The sequence below is a fragment of the Notamacropus eugenii genome, chromosome 4 (genome assembly GCF_028372415.1).
Source record: "Notamacropus eugenii isolate mMacEug1 chromosome 4, mMacEug1.pri_v2, whole genome shotgun sequence".
In the NCBI taxonomy this organism is placed as follows: domain Eukaryota; kingdom Metazoa; phylum Chordata; class Mammalia; order Diprotodontia; family Macropodidae; genus Notamacropus; species Notamacropus eugenii.
In genome coordinates this window covers 269700027-269715973 of record NC_092875.1, presented here as the reverse complement: position 1 = coordinate 269715973, position 15947 = coordinate 269700027, and the positions used below count along the sequence as shown (strand labels likewise).

Here is a 15947-nt window from a genome sequence, read left to right as displayed (position 1 = left end):
TACTCAACCTCTCTGGGCTGCAGTTTTATCTGTAAAATATAAAGACTTGTGTTACCTACATCTTAAAGTTCTTGTTTACAAAGTATTTTGCAAATCTTAAAATATGAGTTGTTATTTAAATAAAACAACAAATAGGTTTGGATATCTCAAATGCTTTTAGTGTGTATTAGGACAATGATAATAGCTAGTATTTATTGTACCTTAAAGTTTACAGAGTTAAATACGTATGTGAATAGAGAGAGAGTTATACATATAAAATCATGTGATCTTCATAGCAACTCCAGAAGATGCGTGCTATTATTATCCCCATTTTATACATAAGGAAACTAAGGGGTGGAGGTTGAGTGACTTACCTTGGGTCACAAAGCTGTATGTAAGGCTGAATTTGAACACAGGTATTCCTGACTCCAGGTCCTGTGCTCTTTCCATGGCACCATCTAGCAACCTGCTGTACAATATATCTGCCTAGGACAAATTAAAGTCTAGAGCAGGGATAGAGGACCCGCAGCCTCGAGGCCCCATGTGACCCTCCAGGTCCTTAGGTACAGCCTTTTGACTGAGTCCAAGTTTTACAGAACAAATCCTTTTAGTAGGAGGATTTGTTCTGTGAAGTTGTGAGTCCGTTGTGGAGGAATATTATGAGTCCACTCATGGACAAAGTTGATTTTACAAAAGAAAGTAAATATGCAGCCAAAAGCTGCCTTTTCTCCTTTTGGTTTACTGGCTGGATTTCTTGCTCAAAGACCAAGTCTTAAGCCCGTTTCACTCTGGAGCTCATAGATTGGACAACAGGTTCCCAACTGCCTAGCACAGAGTGAATATAAATACTAAATAGTAACTGTTTCTCTTTTACCCGGGAACCCTAAGAGTCTTCCCCTTTGGTTTAATTTTTTTTTTTATTAAAAGGGCCATCCCTTGCATACTTACTTAAAGAGGTCTATTCATTGAATGGGTGTAATCTCACTCAAAGTGAGAAGCTGAAAAGACCTTAGCCTAAAATGGCCAGGGTCTCCCATTACATCCTGAGCCATCTCTAGTCTGTCCTGATGAATATCTGGCCACTGGACCCAGAAGGCTCTGGAGGAGAAAGTGAGGCTGGTGACCTGCACAGCCCTGCTTCCTTCAAATCAAAATCAACTGCAAATCATGTCATCATCCTGATATTATGATCCTCTTTGAGAACAAAGGACAAATACAAAAATGCAGCTTTTCTGTATCGTTTTATCAAGTACAGTAATATTACTTATTCCCCACAACAACGCACTGATGGAGATCAGCCATTATTTTACAGAAAATTAAACCAAAATGGAAGAGAGTCCTGCACAATCACACAGTCACACACTGATATTCTCTGACTTCTGGAAAACAAATTCACCTTTTCATCATTCTTTTTTAAAAAATAAATCCTTTCCTATTGATATAAATGAAAAAGGTTTTTTTTTCTCAGCTAGAAAAAATCATTTTAAGATGCTTCTCAAAAGCAAGAAGAGTAGAGGGCTTGTTCTGATTCTGCCACTCATTATCAATATGACTAGAGGCAAGACCCTTCACCTTTTTGGGCCTCAGTTTCCTGTTCTGTAAAATGAGATTTACTGTACCATATGGTCCCTTTCTACTCTGATATTCTATAAGTCTATTAGATGTATGGTTTTACTACTTTTCTTAACCCTTTCCCAGTAAATCATGTTCATGCTAGAAAGAAAATTGCTACTAGTCCCTTAGTGAGGATTATCTTTGTTGCATTTTCTAGATGTCCTGTATTGGGATGTGATGGTCAAGGTCACATATCAGGTAAATACACTTCACATCGTACTGCTTCTGGTTGTCCTCTGGCTGCCAAAAGACAGAAGGAGAATCCCCTCAATGGGTCCTCATTGTCCTGGAAATTGAACAAACAAGAGCTACCACATTGTCCCCTGCCAGGCTGCAACGGACTGGGCCATGTAAATAATGTTTTTGTCACCCATAGAAGGTATCTATCCTTTGGTTTTTGTTATTGTTGTTTTTGTTGTTATTGAACTGAAACTATACTGGTTGTCAAATAGGCAAAGTATGATCTTAAAAAGGAATTAAAAGAGACAAAGCAGTGGCTAATCTGCTATCTAGTGTTTGGCACAGTACTATTTTTCTACCTTGTACCTGGCACATAGTAGGTACGTAATAAACGCTTGCTGTCTTGACTTAGGCATTTAAATCTTAGCAGAGAGATGAACTCAAAACATGAAATGCATTGTTGTTATTTTGCAGGGGTTTTTTCTTACCATACTATTTACCATATATTTTCTATTATCTACTATCTATCAGGTTGTTTTTCCTGTTTTAAAATTATGTTGATATTTATGTGTGTCTTTACTTGTATTAATCAAGTGGAATGACTTGGATAACTTCTCAAGAATGTTCATGTAACTGCAAATTTTCACTTTACGTATTTTCTCACTCTATCAACACTGTGGGATGACCAGATCATAGGCAAACACATATATTTGTTTTGCAGTTATGAATATGATGAGGCTCAATATTCTATCCCTGATAGTAGATGGCATAAGTGCTACAGATCATTATCAGAATGAAGTAAAATTTTTAAAAAACCTTACTTGACAAATTTTCATGAATTGTTTTTGTCCTCACCTGAATGCCTCTTTGAACATTTTAGTAATCAATTAGTAAACATTTATTAATCACCTAATATGTGCCAGGCACTGTGCTAAATACTGGGGATACAAAAAGAGACAAAAGAGAGTTCCAGCCAATGAGCTTGCAATCTAATGGAGAGAAAACAAGAAAGCAAATATATGTACAAAGCAAAGTTCATACAGGATAAATAGGAAGTAATTAACCAAGGGAAATTAAGAGGAGTTGGGGAAGGTTTCCTGTAAGAGATGTTATTCTTCCAACTCCTTGGTGAAAAGACAGTGAGTATTTGATGAGCATGTGTTCCTGTGATTCTGCTCAAGGGTCAGAAACACAAGACTGCCTAGGTGATGTAACGGAAATAGTGAAAACTAAACTTGAAATCAGGAAGACCTCAGATATTAACTATATGACCCTGATAAAGTCACTTAACTTCTCTGTGCCTCCATTTCCCCATCTGTAAAATGGGGATAAGATAGCACCTACCTTATAGAGTTACAGAATCAAAATTATGTAACATAAATAAAATGCTTTGTACACATTAAAGCACCACACAAAAATTAGTTGTTATTATTATTGGTATTTTGTTATTGTTATTATCAATCCAAATGTCCAGTATTGCTACTTCTAGCAATACTAGAATGGGTCATTGTGTACAGATGTTGACTGAAACCCCAAAAAAAGAAACTTTAGTGAAAAAAGTAGGTAAAATGTCATACTTAGTGGCATTATAGGAATTTGGCAAAGCTCTGCCTTGTGGACATTTAGTTCAACTCTAAAACTAAAATGCTGGTGCCAGAAAATGAATCCCTTATTGACTCAAGCTGAAAGCACTGCAACCTACTTATGGAAACTTATATTATTAACTATGTTTAAAAAAACTGTCTTTTGGCAGTTGATTTTCAAATGCTAATTAAATCCTTCATACTATATATAGTTTTATGTTGAATCTGAATCAGTATTCTATATACAGAAGCAACATTTGACAACCAAGTGTGCTAGGTGACATAGTCTTGAAAACTTGACTTCTCAAGGTTTGGATTTATAAATACGTTGTATATACATATATACAAAACCAGATATATTCATAGAGAAAGGAAGTCTTACATTGATTGATTCCAGAGGGGAGTTATAAATTCCACATGAGAATTTAAGTCCTAAGAATGAAATTTTCTTGATAAAGCTGTACATTCATATCCCAAAGCATAACAATGTGAATGTGAACGCCATTTCTGTTCAGCCATCTTTTAAAAAAATACAGGTAACAACATATACTGTACCTGATACTAATATTGTATTAATTTAATATGAACCTTTAAAACATTAAAATTAATCTTCAGTGTCAAATCTAGAGTACTTATTCAGCTAATAAAATTTATTATTTGTGTAGACAAATGGCATTTTTAAATTTAACCTGCAAGGATATAAATAATCACATCACTTCAGAACTAATAGAGCTGTGAATTGTAGGCTTCTCTTAATATCATCCCACAATTAAACAAATTTGCTTGAGACTTCCTAGTAAACAGATCCTCTTTACATCAAATGTAAAGACCTTCCTTGAGAAGAGTAAAATATTCTGAGCAAATCAGTTACTATTTTGAAAGTTAGTCTGGAAAAGATACAAAATGCCAAGTAGCAGAGATAAGGCTGAAACTTCCCTTCCTTACAGCAACAAACTCAATTCTGAAGTTGTGGTAAGGCTTTGACTCAATTCACTATTATACATCCAGTGAGTACCAATACCATGGGTTGAACATAGCTATAACAAAAATAAACTCAAATATACAAACATTTAAAGAAAACACATTGAGAGAAGGTTGGTGATTCCTTCTACAAAAAGACTGTTCATGTTATTAAATGGATTTAAACAACCATTTCCTTAATCCAATACAATATTATTCTACTTAAAACTTATAATCAACTTTTCAGAAACTCATCCTTTGCATAAAACAAGATAAACCTGCTAAAGAAGCACAGAAAACCTAATGTCTACTAAATGGTATTCAGCATAGTTATGGGAGAAACCTTGAGAACTGGGAGAATATAGTTCAAAAGTCCACTTTATTTTTTTTATAATTTTTGACACTATGAAATCCAAAATAAATAATATAAAAAAATAAATAAATAATCACGGATCATCTTGTACCAGAACCTCTTTATTTGTATTACAACTGTTGTGTCCCCAAAAGATCAAAATCAGTTTAATTTCTTATGGTATTTGAAATTGGGGAAAATGTCACTTCTGTATTAATTTAGATTATCCTAGAGTTTTCTCCAAATATAATTTCCCAGCATTTTGCATTTCATGGCAGTTTTCAGTCTTAAGTATGAATTAAGAGTTGAATTCTAACTGAAGTTCTATCAAAATGTGAATTTCAAATTCTTATTAATGCGTTTAAATTTTTAACTTAGGTTTTTAATTATTCATTTGTATAGTTATAACTAAATTATAAAAAGTTATAAATTATAAAAACATTGCAAATTATAAATTATAAAATTAGCGTATATTTGTAACCAAATAATTGTGACACCAAGCTCATAGAAAACTAAGTTTTGTTTAGTTATGTGATTAGCACTTTTTAAACAAAACTGATAAAAATTAACTGAATTTGGAAACTGGTCAACCATAATTTTGCAAGCTATGACAATGAAATTGGAAATTTTGTAAATAGGACTGTTTTCTAATATATAACAAGCAGAATGCCAAGAGAATGACACAAAATTCTAGAGCGGGTCCCTATTTTTATGAAAGTAAATGTTAAAGCAAACCCCCAATGTGATGATATTTTGTTTTGTTTTGTTTTTATATAATATAGGTATTTGAATGACTATGAAGAAAAATGAAACTAGTGTTCATATTTGGAGCTGTCAGACACAATTGTGCTGATAGAATTTATTTATAAAAATTGAATTCATAATCCATAACTGAATTGTAGGAAATCAACTGCCAGTTACCAAATAGTGGTTTAAAATACATGTCCAGCATTTTTAATTTTTAACAAAAGAAATGAAACTATGGGCAAGTATCAAAGTCAGCTCTTTATCCTTTATACATACATATATATATATATATATACACATATATATACTTATATGTGGTATTCATATGTTTAAAAAACAATATGGCAAATATTTTGAAAATGTAGCAGTTTTTTCTCCTTAGTTTTTGTAGAAATGGAATTATGACAGCAAAAAAATGAGCACAGTAACAGTGGCATCTTGAGACATACATAAAAAAATTATAGTACAACCAAATAAAATGACTTCATGTTCAAACACTGGCTTAATCTTCTATTTTTCACAGTTTGTCTGGATGTCCTCTAAATGCACAAGCCATAAAAAAGGGCAAAGTCTCAGAAGAACTAATGACTATCAAGCTTAAAGCAAGTGGTGGTAAGATAATCGGCATCTTTTCTTGATATCTTTTGTCAAAATGGGTTTCTCTTTTTATTGAATGGAAAGTATAGTCTTTGCCTCCACAGTCAATTTTCCATAATTTCAACTCAGAATGATAAATATACAAAAAGCAGCTTCTCCATGTCTTTGCTTTTTCATCCCTAAAAGCCTCAGGAATAGAAAGGCATGGTCATTTTGCACAATGGATTAAGGGAAATGGACACAAGTAAGAAAATCCACAGTATTTTTACCCCTCAGGATCAATTCTAGATGGGTTTCAGAGTAACCAAACCATATGTCTATTCCTCATTGTTTGTCTCCTATCATATTTAGGGATGAATTTCTGGTGAATTTTTATCTGTCATTGATTCCTGAGTATTTCGATAGCAAAGGCGCACTATTTAATGTTATCTCGTATGTTCCATTTGCACAGATCGTTCTCCTGAAATGTTTGAGAAACAACGGCAAAGTATTTCTTTTCCTCTGGAGATTTTGATTATTTTATTGATCTGTGAATGATATAAAGCAGGAAATTACCCTGAAATGCTCTATTACTTGATTTTCCTAGGAAGTATCATTCAATCTTACTAATCTGGCTGGATGTGTAGCTTTTTAAAAAAAAGTAGAGAAAGATATAGAGTATCCGAAAAAAAGCACTTGAGGGGAATAGAGTGCTTATGTCCTAGGGTTTCCCTTCAGAGGCTTTAATTCAGCCTGTTTGAGAGTGTAACAAAAGCACAGTGAAAGTACGATCTTGGAAGACTTATTTGCCACTTGATATGTGCTCATGAAAGTCTTATTGAAAGAGTTTGTATTACCCATGTAGGGCAAAGAATAGATCCTCTTGATGCTTAGTGTAGGGTCTATTCTCTCAACTGTTAGAATGCTTAAAAAATAAGTAAATAACACTCTAAAGGATATAACTAGTTTGTATTCAGTCATGCTATCTACTCTTTACATTCTCACCTCACATTCTTTTTCTGAGTCCCTAATATTCATATTTTAAATTATTAATCAAATACGTATTTGATGAGTTGATCTATACATATCATTTGTTTTTATGGGATTTTTCCTGTTTAGTAACAGGAGAATATTAAATTTTTAGTCAGATGGCTAGGTAATGTTAATTTTTTCCCTTCAAGTTAACCAATAATCAATATTCATTCCTGTGTTTTCCCAAAATCAAAAAAGTATGGATAAATTTAAAACTGTCAGCTAAACACACAAATGACTTGTATCAGAAATGCAAAGATATATGTTACATTGAGTACATTAGTAAGCCTACACTGAATGAAAAAAATCTAATACCTCCTCCACCTTTGAAGAACTAAATTAATAAAATCATTCTGAAGCACAAGAACTTCTAGGGTAGGATAAACTACAAACTTTACTGTTTGACAGTTAAAGTACTTCACAATGTGGTTTTTGTCTCCATTTCTAGACTTATGACATATTACTTTCTTTCAAACACTCTTTGATCCAGCCCAAGTGACTTATGGACTCTTCTCTATGCAGTATTCTATAACTTTGCCTAAACTTGGTCCATTCCATGTCTGGAATGTACTCTTTCCTCACTTCCAACTCTTAGCATCTTTACCTTCCTTCAGGGACCAACTTAAGTGTCACCTCTCCCATGAGACCTATGCTGATCCTTTCCCTTCAAAGAAATTACATTACTGTATTTGCTTCTCCTGGTTCATGTTGTTTCTCTCCAGTAGAATGTACACTTCTTGAGGCCAGAAGCTGTTTTCCTTCTTGTCTTTGTATTTTCCGGCACATAATGTCATACCTATTATATTGCAAGCATTCAATAAATAGTCTTTGACAATTGGAAACATAACACCTAACTTCACTCACCAGTAGACCTTGGTTATTTGTTTTCAGCAAGTTATTTGATTTTACTGTGCTTCAATATCCTCATTTTCAAATGAAAACTAACATCTCTCATGCCCATATCACATGGTTGCTATGAATATTGTTACTGTTGTTCAGTCATTTAGGTCATGTCCAACTCTTTGTGACCCCATTTGGGGTTTTCTTGGCAAAGTTACTGGAGCGGTTTGCCATTTCCTTCTCCAGTTCATTTTACAGATGAGGAACTAAGGCAAACAGGGTTAAGTGACTTGCCCAGAGTCATACAGCTAGTAAATATCTGAGACTAGATTTGAACTCAGGAAGATGAGTCTTCCTGACTCCAGGCCCAGCACTTTATCCACTACACTACCAAGCTGCCCATCATGGATATTAGATTATAGCTGAAAAGCTTTTGAACTCTCATAGAAATGAAAACTTGAGTAATCCTAACAATTTACTGTAGTGTCCTTGTAGCTACTGCTATCCAAATCCTTTATGGATATGAAGAAATAAATATTCAGGAAGATACTGATTTGATCTAGAATCCCTCACTTCACAAAAAAGTGAGCTTTTTTATCTTAGTTACTTTTCTTTTAAGGTTTATTAGATATCCTATTAGAATTTAACATTCCTTTAGATTTTGAGCTCCTTGAGGACAGAAACGATCTTTTCCCTTTGTTTCTATTCTCATAACTCATCTACTTATGTGCCTGGCACATAGTAGGCACTTGATATATATTTATTGCCTGACATTTAAAATGATAACCTGAGATGACGTTAGGATTAGTATCAGGCATATTGAGTACAGGCCAATGGTTGATACACAGAGGATATAGCAGCATTAAATAAAGGTGCAAGAGAGTAAAGTGTAAAAAAGTGCAAATCCTAAAGATCCCCAAATGGGACAATTCTAGGGACACTTTTGTCTTCCCTGACATTGTATTCATAAATTTTCAAGGACTCATTTCTTTTCGTCCTGTGAGACTGTATTATCCTGCTGAATTTTTGTCATCAGTCACAAGCATATTTTTAGCAAATCTGAATCACAGGTTATTGTACCAACCCCTTGGTCACTGTTTGTAGTACAAGATAAAAATGTATTCACCTCTAGAGGGGTCTGGCTGCTATATGTCTTGATTCTTACCACCAATTACATGTAAATAAATCAAAGATGAAGAAATTCAAGAGTAAAGTTGTGAAACTGTTGCCCTACATATGTGACTTGTTGTTTTAAATGGTCATGCAGTGGGAAGAGGGATTATCTTGGTGGATTATCAATACAAGTATCAAGGGATAGTAGAAAGTAGGTTTCTTCATGGAGAAATATGAACATTGGACCACCAATTGATGGTGGGACTATTTTGTTTAGGTTTTTTAATACATAATCTGGAAGGAGCACCAAATGATACAGATGGTTCAAAATGTGTCTGATTAATTAAAAGACTAAATTGATGGGGGTGAACCACAAAACAATCTCCAGAAACCTTTAGATGGGGCACCAAAGTGGCAGATGAAATTCGACATGACAGTTAAGGTAATATAATAAAATTAAGGCATTTAAGAAAAATTATTACTGAAGACATTGGCCCAGAATTTCATTGTAACATATGAATGAGTTCAACAAAACTTTGCACCTTATCAAGAAGAATATTAGACCTAAAACTGAAAATTTCATACTAGTGTGCAAATTCCTATTGTGTCTGATTGTGTTCATGCCAATTCTGGTTATTGGACTTCAAAGAAAGCATAACAAAATTATTTTCTTCATGTTTAGAAAAAGTGGCAAGATACAAGTAGTACCCAGTAAGCCATTTGGATGAAGCCTTCAACTTAAATGATTTCCACTATATTACTTAACAATAATATAAGAAAAGAAGGAAATATCAAGTTGTCAGTTTTTGAAAGCCTAAATTTTGAACCAAAAATAAGTAATGTTAGAAATTTTCTAGTACATCTCCTAATCTTGAAATGAGTAAACTAAAACCCACAGTGGCTAGTTTACTTGTCTAAGGTCTTAAGGAGCAAAACTGTGATTCAATGCTATGGAATTCTCTATAAATTAGTGTTGAAAAAGGATTCAGGAATTTAAAAAGCACAAGACAGGTGGATATCCAGTGATTTTTGCAGCATCTGAATTGATTAACTAAACTGTTTCTAGAACAAATGAGCTGGCAAAAACATTGAAATACATCTATTTCTATTGTAGCCGCTTCCTAGTAGCACCACAGCCAGAATCCAAGTAGAGAGTTCCAATTTCCAGTAGAAGTCAGGACTATGCCCGTAAAGTTGCAGCAGATGTGTATCTTATTCCTATTCCACCTTTACCTTTAATTATTACATAATTAAAAGGCTAGCCCCATATTTTTCTAATATATTACTCTTGAAAAATCCTTCCTGATACTGATGATATACTCCTTCCCAAATAGGTAGAAATCTGCAACTATTTTAGAAAGTAATCTTTAAATATTAGTTGTTTCATAAATAACATGAGATTTTTCAGCAAATAATTGTGCAGTAAATCAGCTACTTAACTGTGAATTTGCTTAATAAAATGCAGTTCTGAAAATCACAAAGCAAAGACCACAATCACCAAAGACAAAAGGAACCATAATGAAATTCAACCACACCAAAGATAGTCAGTTAGTTGAAGTAACACTAAAAAGTCTTCTATGCTAAAGAAAAAAGTTATGAGCTAGGATCACCCATAAATTACAAACCTGTAAAATTTAAAACAACTTCCATAAACAAAAAGAAGTCTTATACTTATGCTCCAGCATTCTAGAAGTTCTAATGTGATGAAAATTGCTCATATCAATCAAAACATACATTCATGTGACCACAATCAAATACCTAAAGGAACAGAAAGTTTTACATATGAGCCATTTGTCAAAATGATGTTATGCTCAGCTCTAAGGGCTGACCTAAAAAAGACCACGGACTTCTTCAACTCTATTCCTTCCCTATGGACTCACAAGCCACTTATGAAACAGGCACTAAATTATGTAATTGGCTGGATCTTCAAGCAAATCTTTGTCCAACAAGCTAGCCATTTAAAGTATATTTTTTCCTACATATTATTAAAAAATGAACACAGTAGCTCCCCCACTTAGTCAATCTCACCTTTTTATTAAGAAGTCAATTTTAGGCTATCATTATTATAGTAATTTGTTTCCAAGCAATGACCATAGCCATGATAAAAGGCAACCACGATCCTATTAGACTAGCAAACCTGACTCAATGGAAGTCCTGAATCAAGAATCTTGTTACTTTACCATCTGACTTATGTCTTAATTCCCCTGTCATAAGTTTCTTGGTGTGATATTAACTCATTGATTCTGGAAGGAAAATTCTGTCTGATGTGTAACTACTAGATTCTCTCTACTTTTAATAATATTAGTACATATTTGAAAAATACTTTAGAAAGTACTTTATGCATAACAACCCTATGAGGATAGATAGTACAAATGCTGTCAAATCCATTTTACAGACAGGGAAACTGAAGCTCAGAGTCATGAATGGATTCACTCTGGGTCACATAATTAGTAAATTTCAAGCAGGTCAGTTTCAGTTTAGTGATAAGATTGGAAGTTAATTGAAAAGTGTGTAAATCAGGATCCAAATCCACATCTTCTGACTCCAAGTTTAATGATCTCCACTACACTAGTTACTTGATTGCTACTTTAGGCAATCCAATTATTATTTCATGGTGATTTATTCAGTTAATATTTTTTAAGAAAAGCAACTTTAAAAGTTTACCTATTCTTACATTCAAAAACTCACTGCATTTGAAGTTTTACCACATATTTCCATGAGTATACTATCTCTATGTTTGGCAATGGAAGTCTTATAATGACCTTAAGCCACACCATTAAAATTCTGGTCTTACCTGGGTTAGGAAATTCAGATAATGGTAATTAAAATTATCAAGAGTATAGAAGACTAACACATGAGGACAAGTGAAAAGATGAAGACCTTACTTTGGAAACATGAAAGTTGAAACAGAATTCTATAAATCATGATAAATATAGATGGATAGAAAGTAGTTGTTCACTCAGTTCCAGTATATGAGGACTATGAGGCATGAATCTTGAAAGAGATAAATTTATGAGGAAAATTACAGATCTCATTACCAAGGGTTGAAAAAAGTTGAAAATAAGCACTCTTTAAAAAATATAATAATAAGGAATAATAATAAAAATAACAGCTAACTTTTGCAATGCACTTTTATAATATATCATTGTATCTTCACAACTCTGGGATACAAGTGCTATTATTATCCAGGTTTTACAAATGAGGAAACTAGCTTAAATGATTTGCCCAGAGTCATACTGAACATGTCTAAAGTTGGATTTGAAGTCCAATTTCCAGACTCCAGCTCTCTAAATCACCAATCTGCCTCCTTATTTGGATATATTCATGAATTGGGATATATTAATGAATTAATTGTTCATATTTATAACAAATTGGTAAGAGAAATCAGGGAAGCTTATTTTGACCTTGATAATAACTATGTCTACACTGTGCTCCAAACTACAATTTGAAATTGAACGATGAGTTGACAATCATTTTCACAAAATCACAGGCTCTAGAGCTAGAGAATTCTTGGAAATCACTTTATCCATACTCTTCATTTTATCGATGAGAAAACTGAGAGTCTAAGTGATTTGCCCCAGGTCACCTAGATAGATCTTCTGGATCTCCCTCAGGGTCAATATGAAACTGAATCTTGGATTGCTAAACCTTTACAATTATTATTGCTGTTCACATATTTTTCAGTAATGTGGGATTTTCTTGGCAAAGAGTGGTTTGCCATTTTCCCAATTGATTTTACAGATGAGATGATGCAAACACGGTTAAGTGACTTGCCCAGGGTCACACAGCTAGTAAGTGCCTAGGATTTGAACTGATGGAGATGAGCCTTCTTGATTCCCAGCCCAGTGTTCTATCCAATGAACCACTAGGTGGTGCAGTGGATAGAGCACCAGTGCAGGAGTCAGGAGGACCTGAGTTCAAATCTCACCTCAGATACTTGACACTCACTAGCTGTGTGACCTTGGGCAAGTCACTTAACCCCAATTGCCTCATCCTGGGTCTCCAGTCATCATCCTGATGAATATCTGGTCACTGGATTCAGATGGCTCTGGAGGAGAAGTGAGGCTGGTGACCTGCACAGCCCTCCCTCACTCAAAACAAAGTCAAGTGCAAGTCATGTCATTATTTTTCTGATGGCATGGTCTTCTTTGGCAATGAAGGACGAACACACATACCTGTAAAAAATGCTATTACATCTTGTTGTCTAGTCATTTCAGTCATATCTGACTCTTTGTGCTTCCATTTTGGGGGTTTTCTTGGCAAAGGTACAGGAATCTTTAGCCATTTCCTTCCCTTTTTACATATGAAGAAACTGAGATAAATAGGGTTAAGTGTCTTACCCATGCTCACACAACTAGCAGATGTCTGAAGCTAAATTTGAACTTGTGAAGTTGAGTCTTTCTGACTCTTGACCTGGCACTCTATCCACTGTGCCATCTAGCTGTCCCATCTAGCTGTCCCATCATTTATACTCACCATTCCATCATGAAAGTTATACATGTGTTAAAACAGCATTTTGATTGTTAAGTTGTAAAATATAATGGGTTAGTAGAATCAGGAAAAATAAAAATATCTAAGTTAAAATATCAGACAAATCATAAAAGATAATGGACAAAAATCCCTAAGGGAAGGGATAGAGTTACTCCAGTATTAGACTGATTCCTTAATGCCTGGTAAGAATTAAGAGTTTCAGGAGAGTTTTATTCTGGGAGTAAACAGAAGTTGCTGATGAGATATAATTTCTAAAGGAAAGAACAAAAATGATATAATGAAGTAAGAGAAACTCAATAGACAATATAATTCCACAGTGAAAGGGGATAGAGAAAATAGCTTTCTGTGACCTAGAACGTTATTTTGCAGAAACAGAAATGAAAGACAATGTGACAAAGACTAAATATAAGCAACTGAGATCAAATAGGGATAGATGTTATTTAGCATGAAGAATTCAAAAATACACAGTCAAAAAAATCGTGAATCATAGAAAGAGAAATTTTTTTATATGTTTTCTTCACTTAGGACTTTATGCCCCCCCCCAAAAAAAATGTTACCTTTTGTCTTAGACTCCCAACGAGTTCTCAGTGATCAGTGCTAGATTTTTCCAGCAATTTAACAGCCAAAGCATTCTTGAGTAGCCTTCAGTAGAAAATCATAAGATCATAGAGTTGAACAGGACCTTTGAGGGCATCTAATCCAATCTGTCACCTCTAATCCAATCTGTCACTCCATGCCTGGAGACAATGAAACTTCACTAACATAAGATCCTGACCTTGCTGCTGCTCATATATGTCCAGTGAGCTCACTACTTTACAAAGAGGCCTGTTCCCTTCTTGCTCACACATCTAATCATTGTGAAATTCTCTCATATACTGAAGTACACACCTCTGACTTTCATCCACTAGTTCTAACTCTTCCCTCTTTAAGCTGTTCAAATACCTAGAGTCAGAGACAGCTTTTCCTCTTAGTGTTTTCTATAAACGGGTTGAACTTTCCCAACTTTTTTGTGGTCCCTCCTGGGATAAAGTTTCCCTTCACCTTCTTGGTTACAAGTTTCTAGACATAATACAGTACTCCAAAAAAGACTAATCAAAAAATCAATAAACAATTATTAATCACCTATGACATGCCAGGCACTCTGTTAAGCACCAAGAATATGAATACAAAGAATGAAACAATAGCTCCTCCCAAAGAACTTGGTTACATTTTAATGGGAAAGACCACAATTACAAATGTAAGTACATACAGAATAAATAGAAATAAATACAAAATTGTTAGATACAGAGTCATTAGGAAGGAGGAAAATTAGCAGTTGGGGCCAGGTGGGAAGAAGCAGAAAGGGGTTTCAGGAAAGATTTCATATAGAAAGTTGTGTTTGAGCTGCATCTTAAAGAAAGAAATGAATTCTCTGCGTTGGAGGTGGAGTGAATTCCAGGCATGAAGGACAAGCAGTGGAAAGGTATGAAGAAAAGGGAGAGAATGGTATGTAAAACAAATGGAGAGATCAGTATGACTGAGGCAAACAGGGTTAAATGAACTGCCCACGGTCATACAGCTAGTCAGTATCTGAGGCCCGATTTGAACTCAGGAAAACGAGTCTTCCTGATTCCAGGCCCAGAACTCCATCCACTGAGCCAATTAGCTGCCCCTGTTATATACTATCTCCTAGGGAAAGTCTTTTTCCCTAGCTTGTGGAAGAAGGGGATAAAGTATAATGAGACAGGAAAAATAGATTGGGACTGGATTGTCAAAGGATGACAGATGAGCATGAAGAGAGCAAATGAATATAATAGGTACAAGGAGCTTTTTCTAGGGATTTGACTGAGAAATTGAAAAGAGATACAGAGCAATATTTTGAGGAGATGGTAGAGTCTAGTGAAATTTTCTTAAGGAGGGGAGAGAATTGAGCATGTTAGAAGTCAATAGTAGTGGTGGTAGTAGTAGTAGGAGGAGGAGGAGGAGGAGGAGGAGGAGGAGGAGGAGGAGTAATTAGCATTTATGTAGCACTTTAAGGTTTGCAAAGTATTTTGCAAATATTTTCTTAATTTATCCATACCCTGAGAGGTAAGTGCTATTATTCCCATTTTACAAATTGAGACAGGGGTAAAATGACATAGCAAAGGTCACACAGCTAATAAGTACCTAAGGTCAGATTTGAACTGGTGTTCCTGACTCCAGGTCCATGTCATTATCTAATGCATTTCCTAGCTAACGATAGGGAAGGAACTAGTAGATAGGGAGAGATCAAACAAAAGCTGGCAAGGGCTGGGAATGACTGAAAGGGAAATCTTCTGGTGGATGAATAGTTGATAGGTCAAGATTGGGAAGGGAAAAATGTGAAGTCAGAGCAAGGGTAATGGTCTGAAAAAGTACTGAGAGACAGAAGGATTGTAGGTTTCAGTGGAACAAAGAATAGCTTTAGAGTGGGTGAAGATTAGGAAGAAATTGGATGATAGGAAATTAGTCAGTTTTTTTGA

General features: G+C 34.7%; 1 protein-coding gene and 1 long non-coding RNA gene across 2 annotated transcripts in view; one reads left to right on the top strand and one right to left on the bottom strand.

The window, feature by feature from the left end:
- The window catches only part of LOC140501228 (uncharacterized), a 72945-nt gene that overhangs the window by 1962 nt on the left and 55036 nt on the right, over positions 1 to 15947 (bottom strand). The gene's annotated exons all lie outside the window — the stretch shown is intronic.
- ST18 (ST18 C2H2C-type zinc finger transcription factor) overlaps positions 1 to 15947 on the top strand; it is a 153099-nt gene that overhangs the window by 124748 nt on the left and 12404 nt on the right. The window contains exons 18-19 of the mRNA XM_072604580.1: positions 1751 to 1972; positions 5939 to 6027. Of these exons, the coding sequence (XP_072460681.1) occupies positions 1751 to 1972; positions 5939 to 6027 (311 nt within the window). The remainder of the gene's footprint in view (positions 1 to 1750; positions 1973 to 5938; positions 6028 to 15947) is intronic.